Source organism: Pezoporus flaviventris, unplaced genomic scaffold (assembly GCF_033815535.1).
Source record: "Pezoporus flaviventris isolate CSIRO_AGI_PZ_B2104156 unplaced genomic scaffold, CSIRO_AGI_Pfla_v1 ptg000036l, whole genome shotgun sequence".
NCBI lineage: Eukaryota > Metazoa > Chordata > Aves > Psittaciformes > Psittacidae > Pezoporus > Pezoporus flaviventris.
The window spans coordinates 41323579-41349791 of record NW_026892584.1 but is presented as its reverse complement, the minus strand read 5'-3'; the positions used below and the strand labels follow the sequence as shown (position 1 = coordinate 41349791).

At 40.1% G+C, this 26213-nt stretch overlaps 1 protein-coding gene across 3 annotated transcripts in view; it reads right to left on the bottom strand.

Moving 5' to 3' along the window:
- Nucleotides 1-25829, bottom strand: part of ASPG (asparaginase) — a 49539-nt gene extending 23710 nt beyond the window's left edge. For all 3 annotated transcript variants that reach the window (XM_061464122.1, XM_061464123.1, XM_061464124.1), the window contains exons 1-8: nucleotides 25614-25829; nucleotides 19855-19984; nucleotides 16244-16355; nucleotides 13309-13434; nucleotides 11789-11872; nucleotides 10608-10734; nucleotides 3911-4023; nucleotides 2312-2497 (exon numbers count right to left, since the gene is read on the bottom strand). In XM_061464122.1, coding sequence (XP_061320106.1) covers nucleotides 2312-2497; nucleotides 3911-4023; nucleotides 10608-10734; nucleotides 11789-11872; nucleotides 13309-13434; nucleotides 16244-16355; nucleotides 19855-19984; nucleotides 25614-25797 — 1062 coding nt within the window. In that variant the 5' untranslated portion in view covers nucleotides 25798-25829. The remainder of the gene's footprint in view (nucleotides 1-2311; nucleotides 2498-3910; nucleotides 4024-10607; nucleotides 10735-11788; nucleotides 11873-13308; nucleotides 13435-16243; nucleotides 16356-19854; nucleotides 19985-25613) is intronic.
- Between the last annotated feature and the right edge of the window lie 384 nt (nucleotides 25830-26213).

Here is a 26213-nt window from a genome sequence, read left to right as displayed (position 1 = left end):
CAGTGGCATTTTGAACATTGTCAAGTAGGCTGTTCTCACACAGACATATTTACCATTCTTTTATGGGGCATTGCTTTGGATTAACTCCAGCACTACAGCATGCTCCCAGCAGGAATTTTTCAGATCCTTTCAGGCCGCACTAGCAGTGTATGATTTAAAACATACAATTAAAATACATAGTTTACACACTTTTTACAAGAACAACTGAAAAAGATGTCCTTTTTAACTTATCTTCCTGGTAGTAAAAACCCCAAACATATTTAAAACAAAGCAAAAAAGCAGAAGGATCTTTGCCATGGTCAGCAAGGCCCATATATGTTTCCTCATGGGAAAACACATAAAAGGAAGTTGAGAAATACTTTCTGTACTGCAGACCTAGCCAAAGACTGTTAGGGCTTTTTCAGTTTGAGAAAGAGGAGGAGGAAGGGATTTCCCAGCTTCCTTCCTATACCTAAATTCCCCTCAATTATAAGTGTCTACTGTGCAGATGGATCAGAGGCCAGATATTCAGTTAATTAAAACATACACTTCAAGGGAAACCAGGGACTCAGCTGACCCACCTGGCTAGCTTGAATGAGTAAAAAATAGCTTAGCCACATGCAAAGACCTGTGAAAGATTTTATTTAAAGAAAAATCAGAGTAAACTGAATGTTACAACAACTTCCCAGCACTAATCCATGGTACTTCCTCCACTGAGCAGTTCCTTATGAAAAGGAGAAAGCAATGAAAGAACAAGTGTGAAGTAATTTCATAGGACTTGGGATTGTCAGTGTTCTACTCAAAAGATGCCAAGAAAACAGGGCAGTCTCCACCAACGGATACTGAAGCAACATAAAACATGCTTCATACAAAAAGTAGAAGCCAGAAGTAAACCCATTTCCACATAGCCTTGAAGTAGTTCAGTAAGACCTGAGCAGAATCCTTCAATTCAGCCTAACAGTCTGGACCAGAGTGCAAAAAGCCATTTTAGAGGTGTCCAGCTGAAGAATCTTTTAACCAAAGCATGGAAAAGGTTTTTCTCTTCCTTCCATACATTTTAGAAGTTCATTTCAAGCAGAAGATCACATAAAAGCTAGGCTTCATTCTCATGTTGCTTTTTCAAATATAAGTTTGGTGTCTCTTATTGACCTAACTGCTTTATTCTTTCCCTGTGTTGTTCTATATAATCCATGTATTCCTATCCTACTTGCTTCAGAGCATGGCATCTTTGCAAAAGTTAACTTCTCAAAACTCCTCCATTAAGTTATGCAAAAGTTTTACCAACACCCAAATAACTGCCCATATCAGAAAATACTGAGCTTGGATACTGAAGAGGTCGAAAGAAACTCTTACAGTCTCCTTTTCTTTCTCCTCAAAACAGACTATGTGTTCTTGAAGCAAATATAACCTAAAGCTGTGTCAAAACCAATGTTAAAAGAGGAAGGTTTCAGCACCAGACTAGAGTACCTAGGTTTGCCTTACAGTCAATGAAGAGGCTGGCTCTAGCAGAGGCATGGTTGCTCCCAACAAAACCAGGTGTCTAAAAGAGGGGGATGAGTCACCCTCCGGCAGTGCTTCTTGGCTATTTAATGGCTAGGTTTTTTTATAAAGGCCAGTTAAACCAGCTTCCTCCACACTACCACATGCAACACATACTCTTACATGGCTTTGAGCTCTTATTAGTGCCAGTGATGTCACATCTTAATACACAATTGAGAAACTCACTACAAAATACCCTGGATATTAACAGTATCTGCACAAAGCCTGCTTTAGGCTAGCCTGCATTGGCTAAACACAGCTGATTTCCATTCTGCAAGACAGAAACTTCCTTACATACTGCTCTCCATTGTGTCACTGGATTCAGCTGTACTTCAGTCTAATAAAAAATTTGGAATATTGCTTGTATTTGCAGACTTTCTTGATGATCCTACATTGTAGCTAAGTAACTGCTAGCCTACCAAATATTTATTTGATCATCTGACCCCTAAGCTAGCTTCTAGCTCAGTGGAATCCCTCTGGGGGAGACACTACCTATCTAATGCAATGTATCCTGGAGTGCTGCATGCAACAAGCGCAAGCAATCACTAATGTGGGATTTGAGCTGACCGTTTTGACCACTGGGGTCAGGAACAACAGGATCTTGTTTCCAGATACGTATTTAAACACTTCAACTTTAAAATTTTTGAGATATAGTTATTTTATGAGCAATATCTCTACAGGTAATGAATTTGGTTTTATATACTGGGACTATCAGAAGTATATAATCAAGTCGTACCAGTGGGATGGTTCTTTTACACAGCAATAGAGTCTGAAATTATTGCACAATCCTTACCTGCCCTGTTGCATAGACTGTTTTGACAGACCCTCGTAAGCACTGGGTACAGTTTAGAATCACTACTTTCCGTTCAGCGGCTTTCTTCAGTTCTTCCAGCAAGTCTTCTCTATTGTTTGGGGCATTGCCACTACCATAAGCTTCAAGTACAATTCCCTCAATTGGAGGCTGAAGAAACGCTTTTACCTGTTTAAAAATAAAACAGGGAAGAGAAACAAAAGGTGTGTTTAAGTCACATTAAGATTTTCATGTATGGCAATAGCATTTTCAAGAATGGTCTATTCCTATTATAGTCTTACAGGCTCTCATGCATTACAGTCTTCTCATGCCTTTCTGTGCTCCCCATTTGCAGTAACTGGGACTGCAGAATAAGCTTTAAAAAAATGTGAATTTCACTCTATAGCATCCTTTAAAATTCCTAGAGATATATATTTTAAAATCAACTATTTTCTGCAGTCATGACCTTGGTGTGAAAAAGGATGCTACTGTTCAAGTGCCTTTAGCAGGCTATACCGTTGCACCATGGTGGAGCAAAAGATTTACCCTTAGAAAATAAATGTAGAATTATTAATTGAGATTAGAACCCCTAACCCTGCACAGATTTGTTACTTCAGCAAAGAGTTTTGTTAACAAATGTCTGCCTAAGAGAGAGTGTCTCACCTTTCAGGAAAGAATGTTCTAATGAAGCCTGGAGTTTTTTAACTCAAAACCTAATTGTTTTAACTCAAGGTAGATTAAAAAATAAAGAGGCTCTAATACACTCTGGGTCAGTTGTTACTCAGGTAGCTGTTGTGCCTAACTGTAAGAGAGTGCCTAGCAAAGTCTTCTTCCCAGAAAGACGTATTTTAAACAACCTAAATGTTTCCTTGCTGATCGCATATGCTAAATGCAATACACTGTAAGCCCCTATGAGGCTAACTATGCAGTTGGAGTCTTATTGCAAATATACCATTCCTCTGCCTTTCCATCTGTTCATATTGACCTAAAAATGAAGGTAATATAATTGAGGAGTGCTGCTTAAACTACTGGATTCAATTTAAGATGGCAACAGCCACAAAAGACCTGTCAATTTAACAGAGATGGTATTAGACAAAAATTTAAAGACAAATCTACCTAAACCTACAGTTCTGCAAAATAATTTCTAAAGGCAAAAAAAGTCCCACCTCTCATTTTCAGCAGCAAAATCCCATTTCTCATTTTCAGCTCTATAGGAATGCTGAGGGTCATGTTAACCATCAGTGTGAAACAAAATGAACCTTAAAAACCAAGCATGAATTGTAGAAATAATTACTCTCTTCCATCCACCATTTTGTGTATTCTTTGACAAGCTATCTACTAATACGCCTCAATATGCAGCAGTAGAGCATTTCACATGGTCACAAAAAACAATGAAGCTTTTATCAATAGCTTATGGCATATGAAAATAGTCTTTAAATTCTCTGATGTTCAAAACAATGTTTATCAGAAGAAGACAGATCCTTTCCCTTCCCTCCAAAACCCCAACCACTGCTACAAACAATGCAGCTTCCCTACTTCAGCTGGCAAATCAAGTATTGAGCATCCCTTCACCTGCTTCCAAAATGAAGCGGTGACACTTACAACAGCAGCAGTGATTCCTGGGAAGATTCGCAGAAGCCCAACATTCCTGTTCATATTGGTGTGAACTCGAAATTTCTTTTTGGTATTGGCTCTCCACACTGTTTCCCAATTTACTGTTAAGAGAAATAGCCTTTTAAATTTAAGACACAACATTAAGTACACCTGTAGCACTTCATACTTACAACATTGTCTTTAAAACTGTTTCTTATGTAGGGGATTCATGGAAGGCAATGTATTTTTGAAAAGAAGAAATGAAGACTCATTTAAGCCAGCAGCCATAGCAGCCGATCTAACACACCTTATTTATTAGGTGCCACAAAATGTCTTCAAGGCCACACCCAGGCCAGGCCCAACTGTGTTAAATTTTAGCTCTAATTCCAAAATAGTCTAGATTCTGAAGTAAATCAGTATTACTTATAAACATTTCTTAGTTGTTGCCCTTCAAGGAGATATTTAACATACATGCTACTTCAATTTAATAGCATTTTATAGCAAAGGCTTCCAAAATGAATAGTTTAGTTCAGTGATCATTAGTGAAACGGACTATTTATCAGACACAAAGCTGCATAGCTCTACTACAACCTCTTCAAAAGAGAAGTCTGATAGCTGTGAAAAGGATCGGAGTCCTAGACCTGATGGGACCATGATGTTGAACATGTCCTGTCAGTGCCAGCTCTCCCAGTTTTGAGTGAGAAAGCCACAACCAAGAGAGCGCTGTGCAGATCTAGCACAGGTGAGATACTTACTTGTCACACACTGACCTGAACTTCTTTGTTATGTAGTTGGCATGATACCAACCTGGATTCATGTTTAGAAAACACACCTTCATCTTCCCAGACATAAGAGATGACAAATTCAGTTACTGTTGCCGTTAATCACCTCCAGAGTTTATTAGGTAGTTACTAACGATTAAATAAAATAGCAAGGATTCAATTAACTCAGATAATACATTTAGAGCCAGGAGCCAGCTGTTTAACTAATAGTCTGTTTGTGTTGCATTATTAGAAACCAAGTCATGCATTATTGATTTCAAAATTTTACTACTTCAGCGGAGGAACACAGCAATCGTTGGGCTGACAGCTCCTACAAGGCAGTGGAAGAGGTTTAACAAACAGCGGCCAACAGATAGCTCAGAGCGCCATGATTCAATGAAAGTAAACCATAGCATAAAGCTACCTGTTTCATGATTTAAGCTGTTTAAATTTTGGAGAAACTTCCAAGCAGCAAGACAGATAAAAGATCTGCATGCGTAATACTGACTTGCTCTCAGCCATGTGGAGAGTTACTCACACCAATTACTGTTTCAATCTCTTGCAATCAGCAGACAGCCACTTGCAAAAAAAATCAGAGTAAAAGTCTCCATTGAAGCCTGCTCTATTGCCCCGTTACTAAAGATACTAAAAACTACGCATTCCATTAAATCAGGACAGAAATATATCAATCACCTATAAGACTAGAGCCACTGTATGTTCTTTCTAAAGATACCATACATCATTAAACAGGTCATAAGCAGTTGGCATGGCAACATGTTTGTCCTACAAGCCACACTTCAGCACATGGATTTCTAATGCCCTGAGAATGGGAGAACAGAACTATAGACAATTTCTAGTTTCCTTCTTTGTGCTAAGCTGGCTACCACTGTTCTGAAACCACCTGGCTGGATTTAGTAGCTAGCCAAGGAGCTCTCAGAGGTCTCCATGAGCTTTCCAGAGTGAGTTAGAGGCATGCAGGATGTACACGGGTTAGTGCAGAAAGCTGTGCATTTGTTCTGCTTGAGGTTCATAGGCCTGGCTAACCACACTGGTTCATGAGCACTGTGCTTTAAGAGTAGCAGTGTTTAGCAATAAATCCAATCCTTTCAACCTTCTAACAGTCAGATTAATTCTTTAAAAGCAGGCTCCTCTATAAGAAGGTATGGCAATAAAATTGTATTAGAGGCTTCTTTCCTTTATCCTCCATGAGCTAGGAGTCCCTGCCAAAACTTCACAAAAGCATACTACTAAGTTTGGCAACTATTAGCATCCCTAATGCCTGTAACGAACTTGAAGAATGAACTGAGGGAACCTGCCTTGGCATGGATCACTAAGATACTGCCAAAAGTAGAACACCAAGGAGGGAGATCAGAGGATAGGTTCAGAAGACAGACCTATACCAGGCCTATACCTGTACTCTTGAAGTACGCGCTACCAAAACCCTTATCTTCTTTAAGATAAATGTAATGCATGCAGACATAGTACAGTGATGTAATTCCAAGTTATATTAAAAAAACACACTAAAGATTGCCCCCAAGTTAACATTCTCTTGGTCATGAACCCCATCAGCCTATGTAACATGCTTGGTATTGCAGACTCCACAAATGTCAGCTTTCCATTAGACAAATGAGGCTAAAAGGCAGAACAAAACGCAAGTACAATGCAAAAGTCAAAGACAAACAAATATACATAAAAGCCCAACTTCATCTCAGATTTATTCAGAACTGTTGTGAAACAGAGCACCATGCAGGGAAAAAAAATTCAGACCACACTCTGCAACCTCCATCACAAAGACTACATCCGTAAAAAGAAAGAATATTTATGTCGCATAGCTAAGTTCAAGTATCTCTATTGTACTGAATAAACCAGCTATCTTGCAGCCTATAGTCCACAGCAATCTTCTTTTATTAAATAAATTTAAAAAGAAAAAGGAAAAAGAAAAAATCTTAGAAATCACTAACAGATCTTAAATAAGAAACTCAGATACAAGCAGGTGAAGTGCAAAAAAACATATGTATTGGTGTTCATAACAGTTTTTTATCCTATGGATAAGAGAATAATTAGGGCTATTTAGTTTTGGCACAACACAGAAAACAGTAACCTGTCGTGACTTCGATGGTCTGCGCTTGTAAAGAGTTTAACTGATATAGTGTACAGCGTTATGTAAATATGGATACAAACCTGAAGAAACGTAAGCTAGCTACTACTGTTGCACAGCAGAAAAGAAGTTTATAACGCAATGTACATATATAAAGAGGTAATGGCTATTTATGTACTGTATCCAAAATGGCTTGTGATAGAAAAGATTTCATTATTCAAGGAGACTGCATTCAAGATATTAAGGCTTTTTTGGTTTTTCTTCCAAACAAAACCATCACATAAACAATACTCCACTGTTTCCAATCTCCCCTTCCGTACCAAACACTACAGCTTTTAAAATTACAGCTCAAAAAGTTACATCCTTATCTTCTTCAGCTTTATTCTCTCTCTTTCACACACACGCACACGCGCACACACACCCACCACTACGGTGATACAGTTAGTGAAGAAAAAAAACATCAACCTGACTTAAAAAGAAAAGAGAAAAGCAGCTCTACACAGTCTAGAAAGCAGCAACACACACCACCTCCCACCACCCCCGTTGTTAAACAGCACCTATGCCACAATGCAGGTTTCAACTTATAATGGGAGAGCAGCAACTAAGAGCGACACCTCCCTTAGGAGTGGTGACTGAACTCCAAGTTATGAAATCAAACAAGAAATACAGCTTTTTGTGATTGCAGAGCTCCAGACAAACAGCAACGCTTTCTTCTCATCCTTCTCTGCAGGGCTACGGGCGAGCCCTACCATTATATAAGCTGCCCTGGCGCTCATTATGATTCATGGCGACAGCCAAGGGGTGGGGAGCGCAGGCCAACCTATGAGTGCAAATTCCTGAAGGAGGCAAAATAACACAGATCCCCTTTTTTGGCACTTTGTTGTAAAACAATCGACACACATCTTCTGAAATTAATATTGAAATTGAATGGCGGTGTTGCAAGAATCAACATGCCTACTTGCAAGGGAGCGGGGGACCAAAAGCACTTCACTGAAGAGAGCTGGCACTTGCCTTAATATATAAATGACCTGGGCTTCTTACTATAAATAACTAGAACTGCCAACCAGGACACAGACTTGGCCAGTGATGAGTAGCTTCTTTCTAATGGGACTGGTGGGTAGACAAGCCCAAAAGGGCCTTCTAACCTTCTGCTGATGCTGTACCACATTTACATGCACAGTCATACAGGCTCTGCTCATCCCCTGCACAAGCTATGTTTCTCATCACACAGTCCTGTACATGTGCACCACTCCCAGAAGTTACATGAATGTGTGATGAAGAAAGCAAGTTTCATATATGCTTCATTAGGACAATCAAGAATAGAGAAGAGTAACCAGTTATGAAATATAATGAGAATCTTTGCACATTTCAATTCAAGTAGTCCTCCTTGTTTCTCCTATTTTCACAATATTGGAGAAATAAGGCAAGGTCTCTTCAGTTTAAGATTTTTGAAACATTTATTGTTATTCCTATATTATCCATTTCATACAAAGATTGTTGATTCTCCTGCAAAAGTATTTCCCATCGGCATTAGGTTTCTTATTCATCTCAGGAGTGAGCTAGAATTTTTCATTTCTTCCAGGCTTTTCTTGTGCTAAATTGAAAGTCTTAAAGAAGCTGACACACTTGCTCATCTAAAACTGGATAATGGGACTCTTAGGTGTCTTAGGATCTGGCCGAGAACACAGCTGATTGATAGGATCAAAAATCTACTGGGAGGTAACAGAGTGAAGTATGGAAACCAAAAATGAAAAAAGAGCAGCAGCTAGAGTAGAAAAAGGAACTAAGCTTCTCCCTCTCCTCTTCGGCACTGAAGTAGATCATTGCTTTTATACAGTATGCCTAGCCTCAAAGAGCATGTCTTGTCCTTATTCCTGTATACCAAACCATGATCCCATTACATTCCATCCTGTCACCTCTCCCCCTCTGCTTCTCTGTAATTTTCATTCCCAGCTTTGTTAGAACCAGGAAGCCTGAGGAAGAGTTTCTGCACATGGGCTACTCCTCCTGGCATCCTCAGGCTGCTCTCCACAATGCTGAAGCAGCAAGAGTCAGCCCTGTCTACAGAAGGATTAAGGCATATTACTCAAAGCCATTTGGGAAAAAAAGAACAAAAAAAGGTTAAAAGATACTAGATCTATTTGGTTTGTTTTGAAAAGCCCAAGTGGTTCCTTGTCTCTGTGAAAGCCTCATATGAGGACTGAACAAGCAAACTCAAGGGAGACAGCTATGTTTCAAACAATTACTCTGGACAAAATAAAGCAGCACTAGTAGTTAGCCTGTACTATAAATTGTGTTTTTTTCAAAATGAAACAATCCTTCAATACTGACACCATCATCTTGGATAAATGATTCTACTCTAACTGGGTAATCAACTGAAACAAGTAAAAATAGAGCCTATCACACTAGCAGTTTTAAAATCAGAAATCCCCACTGATCTCAATGAGGCATTCTGCTGAAAATATAATGGGACCCAATACAGGCCAAGGGAAGTACTTAATAACTTTCTCGTTTTTCTAATATAAGCAAGGAATCACAGAACAGTTCATTTAAATCCAAGACAGAAATAGCATACAATTTACAGCTTGATTTCATTACTGATCAGTCAGTAAATGGAATTTATTTATACCCTATTTGATGCAGTTCATAAAAACCCAAGAAATAAGATTCTCCCCAGTTTACTGCAGCAGTCAACTGAAAGTATTCCTCTTGATTTCAAATACACCAAATTGGACACAGCACAGTAATACAACATGGCAGACTCTCTGAGAGATGTCTTATGGACCACTACAGTATTTCACAGGCTTCCTCAGTTTGTATCTGGCTGCTACAAACACAGCACTTGGGTCCTGAAACTTTAAATAACTCCCACTCATTAGGTGGAAGGGATAAGCTTATTTTTCCAAATTGCAGAATGTCTCTCTTTAGTAGTAGAAACCATTCAGAATGGAATGCTGCATGGCAGAGGGCTACATCTCCTACTGCCACTAATAGCACCTAGCAAAAGAATTTGGGAACCCCCTTGTATTCCTATTTTTTGTGATAATGGAGACTGTCACCAAGTGCTACTCCCTTTTAATATACCTACCCTACCCAAAACCAGCTTGCATAACATAATGGATTTAAAATTGTCCTTTAGTATGCTTTCTGGCAACTCCTCATTTGGCTAGATTCCAAATGTGTCTCTCCTCTCTTCATATAAAGGGTGTAATTTATTCAAGAACAGACACCAAGTGTGATAATGACTTTGCAAATGGATATTGAAATCTTCATGCAGTTTTTCCCCTCCTAAAAAAACAGAAACATAGGAATTATAGGGAGCCTGAGTAACTTTGGGGGAAGAAAACCTTCACCCAGTGCATATTCTGGGTCTGGTGTTTTCAGTGCGCTTGCAGTTTAGACAGTTCCTACATATCCAGTAAAACATCTTACACAGTGACATGAATCAAACAAAGCTGCATGTACTCTGCAATCGTTTGACTGATTTTCAAGCCCAGCATGGTCATTAACAAGATTAAATTCTTTGTTCTTTCAGTCCTCACTCCTTCATTTTTATCTTCAGAGCAAGCATTTTCATGACACAGGGGCAACACTCCCTCTGGTTAGTCTGGATCTTTAGTGAAACTCAGTCTGGCTAGCTCACATCTACATTCAATAGATAAATGCAGTTGAGTCATAAATTGTGTCTTACTAATATTTAAACAGTTTCAGAACAGGTAAAGCTACAAGGCTTTCAAAGATTTTGAGTTTAAAGTAGTATTTCAACTACATAGACACAGATTCTTCTCAGCTAGAGTTCTGTTGCATGTGGCATACATTACAAGACTTAAGAGAAGATGTTGCTTACTTGTAATATCAACCTCAGCATTTGCAAGTGGAGGCAGGTTAGGTGAGGAAAAGGCATTGAAACTCGCAGCATCCACCTTAGTCACCCTATTTCCCCTGTACAGTTTATTATAAAAATACAGGCACACCTGCAAGACAAGTAAAGAAACAGGTCTATGAATAAGCCAGTAATTAAAAGATTCTGTAGATAAATACTGTAGTTCGTCCTTTATAAAGTGTTTTCTAAATCTTTAAAGTAACTCAGAGGCTAGTAGATGTTTACAACTTTTACCCTTTCAAAAAGAGTTGGCAATCTGTCACACACTGGTTTAAGAATTTAAGAACAAAACAAGTTAAGAGCTAACTAGTTTCGTAATCCTCTCATGAGGCATGGTCTAGGAGACAGCAAATGTGCCTGAGTCCACTTCAGAGGCAGAAGAAAGAAACAGTGTGGACTTTTCAATAAGTTCATCAGTTATATCTAAATTCAGAGTGCAAAACCTTAACAAAGGCCTGGTGAAAATGAGGATAACTTTCAAGAGTTACTACACATAAACAGATTCCTTCTCAAGATCCTTAATGTCTGTCAATTGAAATTTGAAGGAAAAGAGATACTTCAAAGTTATTAGTTATGAAGATCTTGGCCAACCAGCTATTGCTATTGTCTTATAAGAACTGTCTTTGAGAGCATGGCAAAAATGAAATGAGGTATAACCTGACTAGTTTTCTGTCTGATTTTGGACTGTGCAGCACCAACCTCTTTAAAGCCAGGGTGCTGAGACCATGAAGGTACTTCCACATACAGTAGATATATGGTCCTCTACACTTCAGGAACTAGAACTAAAAGACACTTCTATCAGTTCTAGGGCAACTTTAGAACTTCAAAATAACTTTCAGTTTAAAAACTGACAAGTGCTTCAGATCCCACATATTTGAAAGGGAACCCCTGATTTCAAGTCTGCTGCAAGCTACATTTCAGACCTGACAGTCTTCATAGACTGCATATAGGCAAAATGGGATATAACTTTTGAGGAAACAGCATGTGCTTTGCCATGGAAATGCCTGTAACCTCAGAAGAATCCATTTATCTTTCTGTTTAACTTCAATTCCTTACTGCCTACCGGATATTTTGAGTATGTAAGTATGTGTCTTGGCTAGAGGAAGAAAAGCAGCTTCTGAGACTGTCTTCACAGGCAAACAGACCTCAGGAATCACAAACTGCCCAGCAAACAGCAGTGCGCCCAGAAGGTTGGCTCGGCCGTCATTCTGCAGCTCGTATATGGGCACCTGAGGAGCAGAGACAGAAATTACACCCTGTCCCTTATGTAAAGCCTACACAGCAGAAAAAAGAGTCCAACTTATGCAATATAAATACATGAATAATTTATGTAACAATGATTTATGACAAAGTTTCCTTCTTAATCCAAACTATTTTAGACTGCAGCAGATGGTAGGATTTCCCTCTGTGCTTAACAGACTTTTATAATTTAAGTGCTTGAAAGCTAATATAGACATGATTCTAGTGCAATTAAGCAGATTAAAAGACTGATTCAGGGAATATATAAAAAATAGAAAGCAGGCATAGTTAAGGTGACTGAGCATGGGAGAAATGATTGTACCGAGAAAAAGCAACAGCCCCAGATCATACAGAACTGCCACTACAGGCTCCACAACAGCTCTCTTGCACCATCTTTCCACAGAGTATTGAAAAACTGAGCCAGCAGGTTATTACTGACAGAAAAGGACAAGATTAAAACCAGAAATTGGGTCTGATGAGTGGCGACTTCCACGTCTTTTCAGATTGTCTCTTTATTAACAGAGAGTCAGAGCTCCTTTCAGCAATGAAAAAAAATCACATGTTCCATTGCTAGATCATGTCAGGCAGATCTCCAAACAATAAAGCCAAAAAGAAAGTAAAACCTTGAATACGATGTAACACAACTAGACTGTCCCATCTCAATACAGTAAGTGGGAGCCTACTCCTTCCCAGACTTTTGTATTTTGACTTCAAATAGACCACATATGAAAGGGAAGTTATGAGATGGGGCGGGGAATTTTACAGTGCGATGTTTCATCTCTCCTTTGTGATTAGAGCTGTATTTTACACTCAAGCAAGCTATACTAGTAAGTCAACCCCTCCCCCTCAGACAATATGCAAAGAGCTGATCTCCAGCTAAGAGAATGAAAATTAATAAATATGGTCTTTAGAGGAAAGGAAACAGACCATGTTCGATGGAACAGAAATGATCAAAAATGCATCTAACAGTTAGGGATTATTAAGAAAATCATAAAGAATGCAACAAGATAACAACTGATGAAGTAAGAAGTAATAAACCTCAGGGTTTTAAAAGAAAAAAAGACAGCTAACAACCAGCAGCCACCTGAGGCTGGAAAGATGCTTCTCATATAAACTGATTAATACACAATGGCCAATGACAGCCTCTTATATCTTTCTCTGAAGCATCTGGCCCCAGACATAATGAACTACTGGTCTGATTTGGTACAGAGTTGTAAAGTCATTAATGATAAAATTATGGGGTAGATCCTCAGCTGGTGAGCCTGTCAATTCTCACTAATTTCTATCAGCACTGTGACCATTCACCATGGCCAGAGGCCTGCCCTGCACTACTAAACTGTACAGTGACAGTCAGGATACTGCCTAGTTTTGCATACAAAAACCAAAAATGAGGCTTCTGACTTCACTTTCAAATGAAGCCCATTACCTGAGATCCTGTCAGAACAACAGTTTTACCCAGATTCTCACACATGAAGGATAAGGCTGAAGCTGTATAGGCCATGGTATCAGTGCCGTGAAGGATCACAAAACCATCATACTTTTCGTAGTGCTCCTGGAGATTGAGAAGTTTTCACATGGTTAGAGCAATGCTCTGGCATCAGCAAGTGAAGTACATACTGCATTACTTCCACTGATACAAGCAACAACATAATACTTTAAAGGGTGCTACACTCATAATTCCTCCTAAAGTTATCCTGTTTTCAGTTTAAATGCAATTAAGGGTTAATAGGACACTAAGCACTACAGCCAGCAATTCTAATTATGGAACAGTCAAAGGGGTTCTTCTATGTATACATATTAATGCAGCATTTTAAAACCAGAAGATTGCTAATTAAGAAAAGCTTAGCAATGGCTTTAAACAGGAATGTTAACATATGCAAATTAGTCATATAGTCTGATTCTTTGTTGCCGATTTTACTTTAGAGATTACACCATTCACAGGAACAGATTAGGCAAACCACGGCTATCACAGCATATAGAAAAAAATCCATTTAATCCGGATGGCACAGGCAAATAGCCAGTGTAACAGTGCCCTCTTCTGTTAAAAAGTCATCCTTTCTGCAGCAGTATATGACTTCAGCAAAAAGAGATAAAGGGTCTTCTTCTTGTTCGTTAATGTACATACACTTGCTGGTTTTTGAGAAACCTTAGACTATCAGGCATGTACAGATGCACAAAGTAATTTTCTAACAACTTTAATCTACATACAGTTGCACATAGGAGGTTTTTTTTTTAATGCTAAGACAAATCACACAGCTCATCCTGTTAGAATAAAGTCATCTGCTGGCTTTTGGAGGAAAAAGGAATTGGTTCCTCAATTTCGAGCTGATGTTTACCACGAGTGATGCACGTGGTAAACACTGTAGTGAGAGACACTGATGTCTCTGATGTAATTTGGTAACATGGAAAGGATTACACAGAAGTTTAAGCAGATCTATGAAATGCCAGTGTGAGGCAAAAATGGGTGTGACACAGAATTAAACATGATTTCTTTTTAATTACACTTCTTATGCTATAGTAGGCACACAGGCATCTCCTGAATCTCAGGCATCTCCTGATAATAAGGTCACCTCCAAACTCACCTGCAGATTTCTACTCGTCCTTTTGCTATTTCTTCACTATTACTCATGCCCACATATTGTTACCTACTGGAAGTTTCAGGGGATTTCTGCTTATCTCTAACAAGTTAGCCAGCTGAACAACAGCCAGTGTCGCAAGATCTTTCCGTAGTGCAAACTACAGAATGATGCAAAAGCATGCTATAGTTATTCGACAACGCAGTAACAAGGTAAGTTTCAACAAGGCCTAAGATCACAGAAATAGCAACTTGTCCTCTTTAACTCAACCAGTATGCTCACAAATATTTTCAGCCTTATGAATCTTATTAGATGTGAAAGAACATAGCCTGGTTTAAGCTTCATAATATAAAAGATTAGGCTGGCTATTAAGGAGATATACCATAGAAACACCTCAGAATGTCAGTCACACAGTGAAAAGCACAAGGCTTTGCTAGGTATGTGTCTAAGATGAGCATGAAGTAGAAGTGTCTATATAAGGTGGACAGTTGAAGAAGTTTTGGGTTTTTTTTCTTTTCTCAGCACATTTCACTTGGATGACGCAAACTGGGTAATCGCTATATACTGAGCAGCTGCATTCCATGTACAAGAAAGAAACACTTTTTCCGTAATAAAACTAATATGTCATTAAGGAATAAAAGTAAATTTTCTCCTGTTCAGCATGGGATTGACACCTCCTACTCTTGGCCCTGAGCTTTTCCTAGCTGCACCCCTGCTCTATCCTAGAGGCTTTCCACCTGTACGCCAGCTCCGTCTCTTCCTGGCCTGGCAAGATGAATTCAATAGGAGCATCATCCCTAGTGTGGTGGTTCCAGGACTAGAGGACCTAAGGGTGAAGGACTCTTTCCTGAATCTTCAGCATCATTCCCTGTGTTATTACACTGTTTGCATGCATTGCTATGGCTTGGTTAAAGAAGGAAATTTACACTAAAAAGCCCACTATCACAGAGTGAGAAGGAATGGAAGAGCAGTATCTTAGGCCCACGGTTATTTATTTCTAACAGCTACATATGAATTCCTGGTGTGAAGTATTTTAAATGTTTCACATTTCTACTTTTTTAAAAGCACATAGCTAAATTCAGACACAGGGACAGAAATGCTGTGGTTTTGATGCTCGAGAAGGATGTACTGAATTTATCTATACATGCAGAAATATCTAGGGCTTTAAACATTTCCCAGTGTGGGAAACCTAACCACGATAGCATTTTTCCTACTGGCTGCAAAGCCAAAGCTAGTCAAGTCCATCTGCGTCCAGTATAAGAAAGGCATAAAGACATGAAATTATTTCCTACATCAATAGCCAACTAGTAAGCTATTGGAATACTGAAATGATGAGTAACTAAACCACCTTCAGTTAACTCACCTGTAGCTAAGGATTTTTTCAATGTTTTTGGACAGTGAATTTAAGTCAACTTTTTAGAATGTATCAACCTACATACTACATATCTCATTCAATCATAGCTGCACTTTTCCTATTTTCTTGTACAGAACTATGGCCTGGCTTATTGTGCCATAATTCTGTACTATATAACTGTATTCATGAACTATGTAACTTTAGTGGCTTTGCCACATTTTCAGAAGAAGAAAATTTGGCAGGCCTTGTAAGCACAGTACTTGTTATTTTGCAAGTGTCCTGGGTTCAAGGCACGTAACATTTGCATTTTAAATAAACAAATATATATCATACGTATAGCACTAGTGAGTTGTTTTATCTTGCTAAGTATACTTGATAAACTGATGGTTCTGTTTAAGCAATAAATGAATTATTATCCCTCACCACGGTACCTCAAGTTTCCTTGCAATTTTGGCCCAGTCTTCTGGAGTCATGTTGGAAGAATCAAGCAGCGGTGAGAGCTCCAGGATTGTGTAAAAAATCCTTTTGTTTTGCTTAGAGACACTACAAAGGAAGAGAATTAGACAAAAAAAGAAAGTAATTATTAGAGCTAATATCAGTTCATTGCTTCTCTTTTTTTTTTTTGAATTGGTAGTTTTGACTCTTTTCTTCTCCATCCCCCAAGTCTATGGCAAAAAAATGGTCTTAAATTTGGAACATTAAGTTCCAAGCTTATAAATTCATAACTTGATGTGGTTTAAAGCACAAATCCTTACATTTAATTTAATAATAAATATAATCTCGGAGGTGGAGAGGGGCTGGCAAAATTAAAGACAGAAAAGAAGAACCCAGACTTACTTGTTTTAAGCTCGGAACTGATTTCTAACAAAAGCTGATACAAAGCCCTAAGGTTTAAAAATGCTTCATAAGCTACTGAGAGGAATTTATAAAGCTCCCAAGGTTTATAGGGGGTCAACAGAAGAGTTGCAACAACTTTCTGATCCTTTGATAAATATAAATAGGTAACCTTCCATGACACAAAGGGTATCTTCTCTTAAGAGTGTTATGACTGGAATTCATTATTGTGGCCTTTAGAAGATCCACTCTTGTCAGTTTCTTTGGCCTGAGATTTCAGAAAAAGTTCTCTTGATTAGTTAAGATCTTCAAGTAGACTGTTGCCTTGGCTAGTAATAGGCTAACTCTGTAAAACCCCAGTCCCAGCCTATTAGGCCTGTTGTCACCGTGGTATTAAAGTTTGCTATATGGTACTATCTATCTCTTGTTATGATGAGGAGTTTAAGCATGTGATAACAGCAAAGATATTAAAATACTGGCACAGGTGTAAAACAAAAGCCTCAGGAATATAAACAACTCACTGGCTACCAATTATTGGCCACAAGTGCAACCTTGACAGCTGGGAAAATACTGCTCTAAGTAGAATAAAAACAAGACAAAGGAACTATGCAAGGGAAAACAAAACAAAACAAAAACAAACCAAAACAAAACCAAATAGTCAAGCAATAGGATAAAGTACCTGTGGGGCTGAGGAATGTAACACTTTCAAACCTCATGCAGTGTGTTGCCCAGCAGGTGGAGACCAAAGATTAAGAGTGTCTAGACACCCAACTTTAAAAGTACATGATCCCCCTTGGAGGAGACATATCAACGGTGATGATGGCTATGGAATCACAGTGGGATTGTCACAGGTTTAAGCAAACTGTCTGCTCTTCCTGCTCCCAGGGACCATGGGTCTCCCTTTCTCCACCTGGCTATCACAAGAAATCTTACTCTTCAAAGACCTTTGATTTGCCAGCCAAATGGACTGCATACAAAGCATGTGTTCTATACCCCACAGAACATGTTCAATTCTCCACATTTACTTTATAACATCTCAGAATAAAGTCAACTACATAGAAGTCAACTTGGCAGTTAAGATTTGGCATAATAAAAAAACCCTACTATTTTCTGCTACCTTTCTGAAACTTGGAAGAGGATAAAATATCAACCATTTTCACCCAATCTTACATTACTTGGAATGTGTTCTTAACTAGCAATGCAGTGGCCAATGAACAGCTAACAAAGAACTGCTAGCAGGCCAGCTCTGTCCCTCCTACTCACTCTTCCAGGCAGAGCCATTGGGAGCATGGTTAACAGGATCACCTTCACAGCATTCTTAATGCTTTTCCACTGCCTGAATGACGGAAAGTTCCCTGCCAGCTGTAACTGTGATAGATACTTCAACATTTATATTGGAAGACAGTCAAAGGCTTCAGAAAAGATCAGAAAATTGCATGGATGTGTAAAAGAGATCAGGTGATTAGCGCACAGAAAAGTTGATTACCTTCCCTAGGCATTCTCAATAGTGTTTTGTCCCCACTTGTGATTATGTATATATTTATAGCTACATAAAATATGCAAAACCAAGAGTCAATTACCAGTTCATCAGCTAATAAAATCTGCAGACCCACTCCATTTATGAGGCCTGCAAGAGAGTTGTGTACAGCATAGAGAGCATTTAAACAATGTGTAGGGAATTTTTCATACCAGCTGACATACTGTACCTAAGAAGTTAGACTTCATATGAAAAATTGCCTTGCTGGACATCATATTCACACATGCTAAGAGTAACTTTGGAAGTCAGTTGAAAATCTGTGAAAAGAAAGCTCCCCTGAGGATGTGATATTTAAATAAAACACAACATACTGACACCACAGACCAACGCAGTCTACAACTTTCGATGCCTCTCTCTAAAAAGACATCATACTGTTCCTCTTAGATTGAGGTCATCGCACAAATATACAAAGATCACAAAATACTCCTATTTTCTTCCCTCAGAAACTCACAATATTTCTCAGTCTCCTAGTTAAAATATCACTGGGCTAGCACAAAAGAGAAAATGGCATATTGCCATGACCAACCTCCAGAAACAGCACTCAGCAGTGCCAAAAAAACAAGACAAGATTGGGTTTTAAACCTCAGGTTTTGATGGAAATGATTGTTTTAAGCTTTTCTGCCCTTTATGGAAAAGAAGTTTCAGGACAACTGTATTTAGGATTCAAATGGGTATACTACTGTAGTTTTGCTATATTTCAAATCTCTTAAAGTATTTGAAAGTTATTCAGTTACAAACACAGTATTGTAAGAGATCCATTTTTCTTAGATTTATCATCATATCAATACTACTCCACCAGCAAGCAGTTAATTTCTTTTCCCTTTACCCTTTTTCTTGCCATCTGCCTTTTAAGTGGCTACTTTTAAAAGCTTTACACAGAGACCTCAATACAAAATAGAAAGAAATTAATAAACCTTAGGATTTCTTTGTGTGTCCTGATTTTCTCCTTAAAGATGAAAGAATATCCATGTTTACTTTTATAGCAAAACAGCTATAGATCCATTACTTTTTGAATGACTGTGTAAAATCATCCTTTGTGCAAAGTTAACACGTTTACAGGGGTACAGTCATTCAGCACAGCCGAGGAATATCTCAAATTAGCATACTGCCCTCTAAATAAAACTTATAAGCTTATTAATCATTGTCCAACAGTTATGAAGCGATGCAGATTAATCGTAAGCCCATCACTTATTACCGTAATGTTGCATAATTTTGTGAAAGACAATCAGCTTTTAGATTTTTTTAAAAACCAGAAGGCCTGCAGAATTAAAGCATGAGGCCTATTCACAGACGCATTAACTAGATGCTGCTTTTTCAGTCATATGCTGAAGGTAATTTACACAGAGCTGTATACACCGCTTTCTTAGTTTCTACAGAATGTTTGTATGTTTGCACAGTAGCAAATTAATATCCAATACAAGAAAAAAAATGCAGGACTAAGCTACCAAAATGGTTACTTGTTGCCTAATTTAGAAGTTCTCAAACAGTTGTAAGACACTTCATTTCAAATATACCAAAACAGGCACAATAGGCTTTTTCCTTTTAAGTCAATATAAGCATTTTTGCTAATCTCATAATGGATTCCTTACATTTAAAGTTTGGTGATGTAATTACCTGAAGATTAACAAGATACTTCCTAACCCTTCCACTGCCCCAGGAAAACATACTTACGGGAGCACCAGTGTGTTTTCTGGAAATTCATGGAAGCTGTTCAGTTTTGTTTCCTGGGCATATGCCTCATCATGCAGCATTGGCATTGTTTTCAAGCTGCTTACTAATTTATTTGCCTCAGGAGCAAGCCCTTGAAAATAAAGAATAAAGGAAGTAAATAATGGCACACGGATGGAAGGAAACAAGTGGCACAGTAAGGAGGGAAGAAGTCAAGTTACACAGCTTTTGCCCATCCTTCCAAATGAAATTTAAATAGCCTATTGCCAGTTTCAGAACACGAAAATCAGATATAACCAATAAATCTCTGTAGTTATCTTTTCTTGACTTGAATAAATCCGTATTTTATTTAAGAGAAATAATGTTACAATTCTCCTCCATTTAAAATACTTGTGTTCTACCTGTTCTTAATTGTTTGTGTGCAAATGCCAATCATCGGTAAGGGCAGGAAGCCAATTTTTGCAACTGTAGCAAAAAGCTACCACTTTCTTTTATATTTGCCACAGCTATTCTCTACCTGTGGCAGAAAAAGAGGTAGAAGACTTACAAAACACTGAGCATTACTTTGTACTATCAAGTTGTGATACTTAAAACTTCTTAGCCTATAGTAGTATTGGCACAAACAGCAAAGCAGTAGTATGACTATATTGGAAGGCTGTATGTTATGTCTATCAATGGCAATCGCATCTCCAGAGAGAAAAAAAATAAATAAAAGAAAAAGCTAAATCAAACCCCACAGTAGGTATTGAGCATTGATGCAGATTCTCTATCTTTATGTAGAGATAAACATCAGCTTCCCAGAGTCTTAAGTGATCTAATCAGTCTCTCTTGAGGGTTTATGACTGAACATCTCAGTTGGCAAGAAACTGAGAATGTGCATAAGCTGCTGAATAGAAAAAGTGAAATACGTGGATGCGTCTTTAAGGTCTGTTCACCCTTTCCCTGGTCATGATGGTGTCTTTCTCTGTGGTAGGAGCCCTAATTTTATAAGTCTTCTGCACCTTTAACTAGCCTAAGGACATTTAGTGTTTGCTGGATCTGCAAGTGTCCTGGTTACAACCAGGTATTTCAAAAGGAATCCGCATGCCGTTCTCTCTTAGCCAGAAAGGCATCTTCATTTTTGATGTTACAATCCTCAGCTTCGTAGAAGTGACTGCACTTGTGGATCTAACTTGCATCCCATCTCCCAATATCCTGTTTCCAGAATGACAGTGACAGTCCTGGCATCCACAGTCAGAAGCCACCCTGGTTTTCTTAAATCTGATTTTTTGGGATGTTTTCATTCAAGGAACTTCCATCAGAGGTAATTCCTTCTTGACTTCAAGATTCTACTGGCGTTACTGTCCAGTTCAGTTTAATTGCAGTGAATGTGTTTTATACCACCTGTTCAGATGGCAAACTCTCAAACCACATTATCCTACTTCTGCTAGTTCTAGTTGTTCCTAATTTGAAGCCAAGTAATCCTGCCCTACTTCCTACCTCTTCTGTTTTGAACAGATGATTCTCATCCAAGTTAGCATCTTCCTTTTTTTTTTTTGCTTCACCTTCAAACAGAAAATACTCCAAACCACAGAGTATTTTCGGTAGTATTGCTGCCTTTTTCCATTTACCCATTTACTTTCCAAACTGACAGAAAAATCCTTAAGAACTCCCTAATCTCCCTCCTGGCTTGCCTTAAATGAAGTAGCAAACCTCTTCATAGCCAACTTTCTCACAGGATGGCAACAGCATTTGAGTGGATTTGCTTGGATTCCTGACGGAATACTTTGTTTTACAAAATACACTTAACATGCTTTCAAGCTTTGGTTGTTTCATTCATTCAGCTATAATCCCTGCTTTTTCCTACTAAGGGTGTTCCTAGCTTAGTCCTAAAAGGCCACTTCTGCTGTTCTTGGGCACAGAGACATTTTGGCTCCGAAATTCAGTCCAGTTTCAAGCGTTTTCTGGGTATTTTCTGATTATTCTTGTTTAGCCAATGCTCATCTTGCTCTGAATATTGACAACGGATTAGATTGTTTACTTTTTGTATTTGCTCCAGGAACCAGAGAGCTGATGTATGTTAATATTCTTAAATCCCTCCTCCATAAACAGCAGTTCCTCATCTCTTAATCACAAATCTGTCAGGACTTTTCTGTAACTGCTTCCACTGAACTTAAACCTTTTTGTTAAGACATTCTGCGGAATGTTGCCCACTTGCAACCTATGCAGTACCCTAAACGCATCCATGTGTTTCTGCTTTACAGCTTCAAGAAGCAAACATGGGGCAATTCAAGTGCAACTGTTTTAAGAATACTTCTACTTTATTATGAATGGAAAACATTTTTTGTGAGCCAAGCTTGTTAACCAAGTATTTGAAGCAACTTCACCCCTGCAGAGAAGAGGCAGGCTGTGCAATTTGTCCAAACAGCTCCCATCAGCTTCTGTCCTCTCCTTCTTTAGTTGGCCAACCCGAGCATCACAAAGCAGACAGACAAAGGCAGAAGAGCAAACAAGCAACTGTGGCTGAGGAGAACAAGGATGGTTCTGTCTTATCTCCAGTCAAGGAGACTGCTTTTCACCCTGCTCCCGTAGGTAACTGTTACAGTTACTTGCCAATGGAGAAATCCTATAACCTGTGCTGCAGCAGAGAAGAGGGAGCTGAATTAAGTCTGATGCTGCTGTGTCAGTGGGGGCTCTGCACCTGAGAAACCTCTGGCACTGGGGAGAAAGAGCATAATGCATGCTGAAGTCATCATCCTGAATCCTAAAAAGCTCTCCATGCTAAAGAATACGAAGAACTTCACTAAACCAGTTTTTATCTATGGGATTATCAATACATGTGGCACATACATCTTAGTGCCAGATCCCAAAGGTAACAACTGTATTTTGCAAAGGCAAAGCAGCAGAAAGTGTTCTCCAAAATACTGATTTCTGCAGTTGCAGTAGTTGGAGCTTTCAGAAATGTGGATAGGTTTCAAACAGAAAAAGATTTGGACTACAGCAGTCAGTCCTTTGGGAGTCTAGTATGTCTAGAAAAGACACATAATTAAGTTACCCAGGCAGACTGTATCCAAAACAAGTAATCTTCCTATGGCATTTAGCTTAGTTATACTTGCATTTGTTGGGTGTTCTTTCTCTCGATATTTCAGGTTAAATCTTCCTGAAGGTACCAGCCAGGAGAATGTGAGCACAAACTTGATGCAAAGATTAGTATTGCAGCAACCTCACTAATGAGTGCAGTAAGACTGTCTTTCTGAAATGAGCTACCAATAAGTCAAAAGGGGCTGTTTTGGGAGGAAATAAGTCGTAGGAAGCAGAAGGAATAATTTAAAACATGCATTGAAATGCATTATTTGGCAGCAAAAACACAAATAGTGAGAGTGTCTGCAACTGAGCCTGGTTGTCGCTCAACTCACAAAAACAGAAGCAGACTATCCATCCAAAAAGAATATTACTCCTGCACAGTAACCTGTAGGTGTGCAGAAAGTCCACAGGTCCAAGACACGCCAGAGAGGCCACATGTGCATAGGTCAACTGCCGAATCTCTGTGAAGAGGTTTACAACCAGGTATCATGGTGATAAATAATCACTCCATACATACACAGTGAGACTAGGGAATGTGATTGTATCAGTCTTGCATATGGGGGCAGTTCTGCACAGGAACATACTCCTTGCAGAACACATTAGGCCTCTCAAAATTGTTAGATTTTAAGAATGAAACCATCTTCTCCCAGCAACTGGAAAGGCCATAAAAAAGCTTGTAAGCCTAGACAGAAATTAGTTAGGTAGAAACCTAGCTTGATCCCTTCACTTTGAGCAGTTGCTGCTATTAGATGCTGGTTTCATTCAGCTCAAAAAAGCTACTTACTTTCCACTTTGCTTGAAATAAAACACTTGTAATTCTAAGTATGGTTGTAAACAGGCATTTTCTATCAATTAATAAAAGAAATGAGCATCTATTGTTCTTTCCTTTGAAGCATGCTGCCTTTCTTTCCACCAGCTTCTACCTGAACACTAAAGACTGCCAAATGTTGTAAAGGAAGTACTCTGGCTGCTCTGCTGCTAGGTCTGTGCATGAAAAGCAAGCTGAAACTTACTAGGATGTAGCAAGTCAGCGTCATTGGATCATAACTACAAGATTGTTTGCACATGATTTAATGATTGACTCTTGTTAGGCAAAAGAAAATAAAAAGAGTTAATTTATAAAAGAATGAGACAGGTCATTTCAATTTATTTGCTTTAAAAAGGTGTTTAGGAAGCTGAGTCAGTAGAAGTAGCAAATTATTTCAGTATAAACAATTCAGAGAGAGGAAAGTCAACACGTCATATGAAACACAGACTTTTTTTTTTTTTTTACAACTCTGATAAACACAAAGATGACAGCCATAAAAACTAAAGCAGAACAACCCCGTAGAGCATCTTCCCTACAATAATAAGGATCAACTAGACACTGTCTTCTGAGAAAGAAGGGTATGTATTAGAAAAAATACCCAACAAACCAGCCTAAGAAGCTCTGAGGCAAAGCCCCTTGTGTATTTCAGGCAGGGGCTTGAAATTCTGTAGCAGGGAACACAAGTACTTGTGCTTCTAAACCTAAACAAGGCAGGCTCTTGAAGGCCTGGGATGCTCCACTGCCTTTCAAGTGAAGGAAGAAGAAAATTGAATAGATTTTCATCAAAATTGGACAGCTTCCCTTCCCCCTTTTCCCTTTATACCAATGCTGGCAAATGCATAGCCCTGCAGCAAGTCAGAGCTGGCCAAAACCCATTCCTTTTCCCAGATACGTTAGCTAGCTGATGCTTCTGGCATCCCTGGGATGTGCGCCTACTGAGTAATGGCCTTGTGGTGCCCAGGTGCCACTGCAACTAGCTTCTGGACTGGGGACCTGAGGAGGTGTCAGGTGAGTCTAGGCACCTACCTGCTGACATTTAGTTTTAGGGGCACCTGAAAACACAGCATATACCTGTAAGTATACCCAAGAAACTTCTGTGTAAAATGCCAACAGCATACTGAAACTTAAACGTTTTTCAGCTGGTGGGAGGAGGTTTGACATGTCCAGCCTTTTCATCAATGTTAAGTCTTGCCCTCGCTTAGTAAAGTAAAGCAGAACTGCTCAATGATCTCTTGAAGAAAGTCAAGAGCTGGCTGGAAAGCAGCAGCAGCCTGCCCAGAGGCAGGTGAGCATCTGATCTCACTCGCTAGGACACTTGGCAGCACCTACGTATGCTGCCTCTCTTGCATCAGCTCTGTCAGGTCACTACTTGAAAATCCTTGACACGGCCACCACCTCCAACAGCACACGCTCTTCCCAGTGGGAATGCGAGGCACATGATCTTTTAGGGCTAAAAAAAGCCCGCATCACCAGTACGATTAAGCCGGTTTCATTTTCAGCGTGTGGAGGGGAGAACTCATGCTTCAGGAAACACGTTGTCTTACACCGCAACCTGCTCTAACTAGCTGTGAGGCTCACTTGTCAGAAGGATGCCTATCAGCTAAGCCACCGAAATAACCAGCTGGTAGGAGCAGAGGATTAGAAATTCGCACACACCCTTCTGGCGTTGCTCGTATCAGTTACGAGAAACCCGAGGATGCTAAACCACAAACCGCGCCAGGGACAGCGGCCACAAAGCAGGGCTTCGCAGTTAAAGAAGCGGCAGTCTCGGCCTCAGACAAGCGGCGCATCCCCCGGCCCTGCTCCCGCCAGCACCCCACGCAAGGGCCGGCTTCCAGAGCACCCTACTGGGGACCCCGCCGCGGTCCCGCTCCCCCCGAAGCCCCCTCACCCTTGTCGTCCTGCACCATGCCGATGGTGCCCCCCGTGTTGATGACCAGCACCCGCGCCTCGGCCTTCGAACCGCTGCCGGGGGCCGGGGGGCACCCGGGGCGCTCCTGAGGGCGGGGGCAGGCCAGGGCTCTGCTCAGCGAACGCGCACCCGCCGGGTGCCGTGCCGCCGCTCCCGCCTCCATCCCGCTCCCGAAGAACCGCTACCTCCCGCCTGCCGAACTGAGGGTTATAGCGCGGCTGCGGGGCCGCCCCTTCCCGCCCTGCCGGGCGGGCAGCGGGGTGGGGCCTGCCTGGGCCACGGCGCTGCCTCAGGGGCGGGGACAGGCGCCATTCCCGCCCTGCGGAGCTAACCGCTGGGAGGCGGTGGCGGCAGCGGGCGGGACGGGGCGGGACGGGACGGGACGGGTCTGCCTGGCCCCGCCGCCAGCGTGCGGCGCCTCCCCTTGGACTTTGCTCCGCTGCGACCGCGGCTCCGGGGAAACGGGAAGGTTCTTCACGCTTGGAGGAGAGCGGGGAGCAGCGGCGCGTTCAGGGCCCGGGGAGGAGAGGGGGGTAGACAGGGTTCGGGGTCAGCCCCGGAGGGAAGACCGGAGTCGTC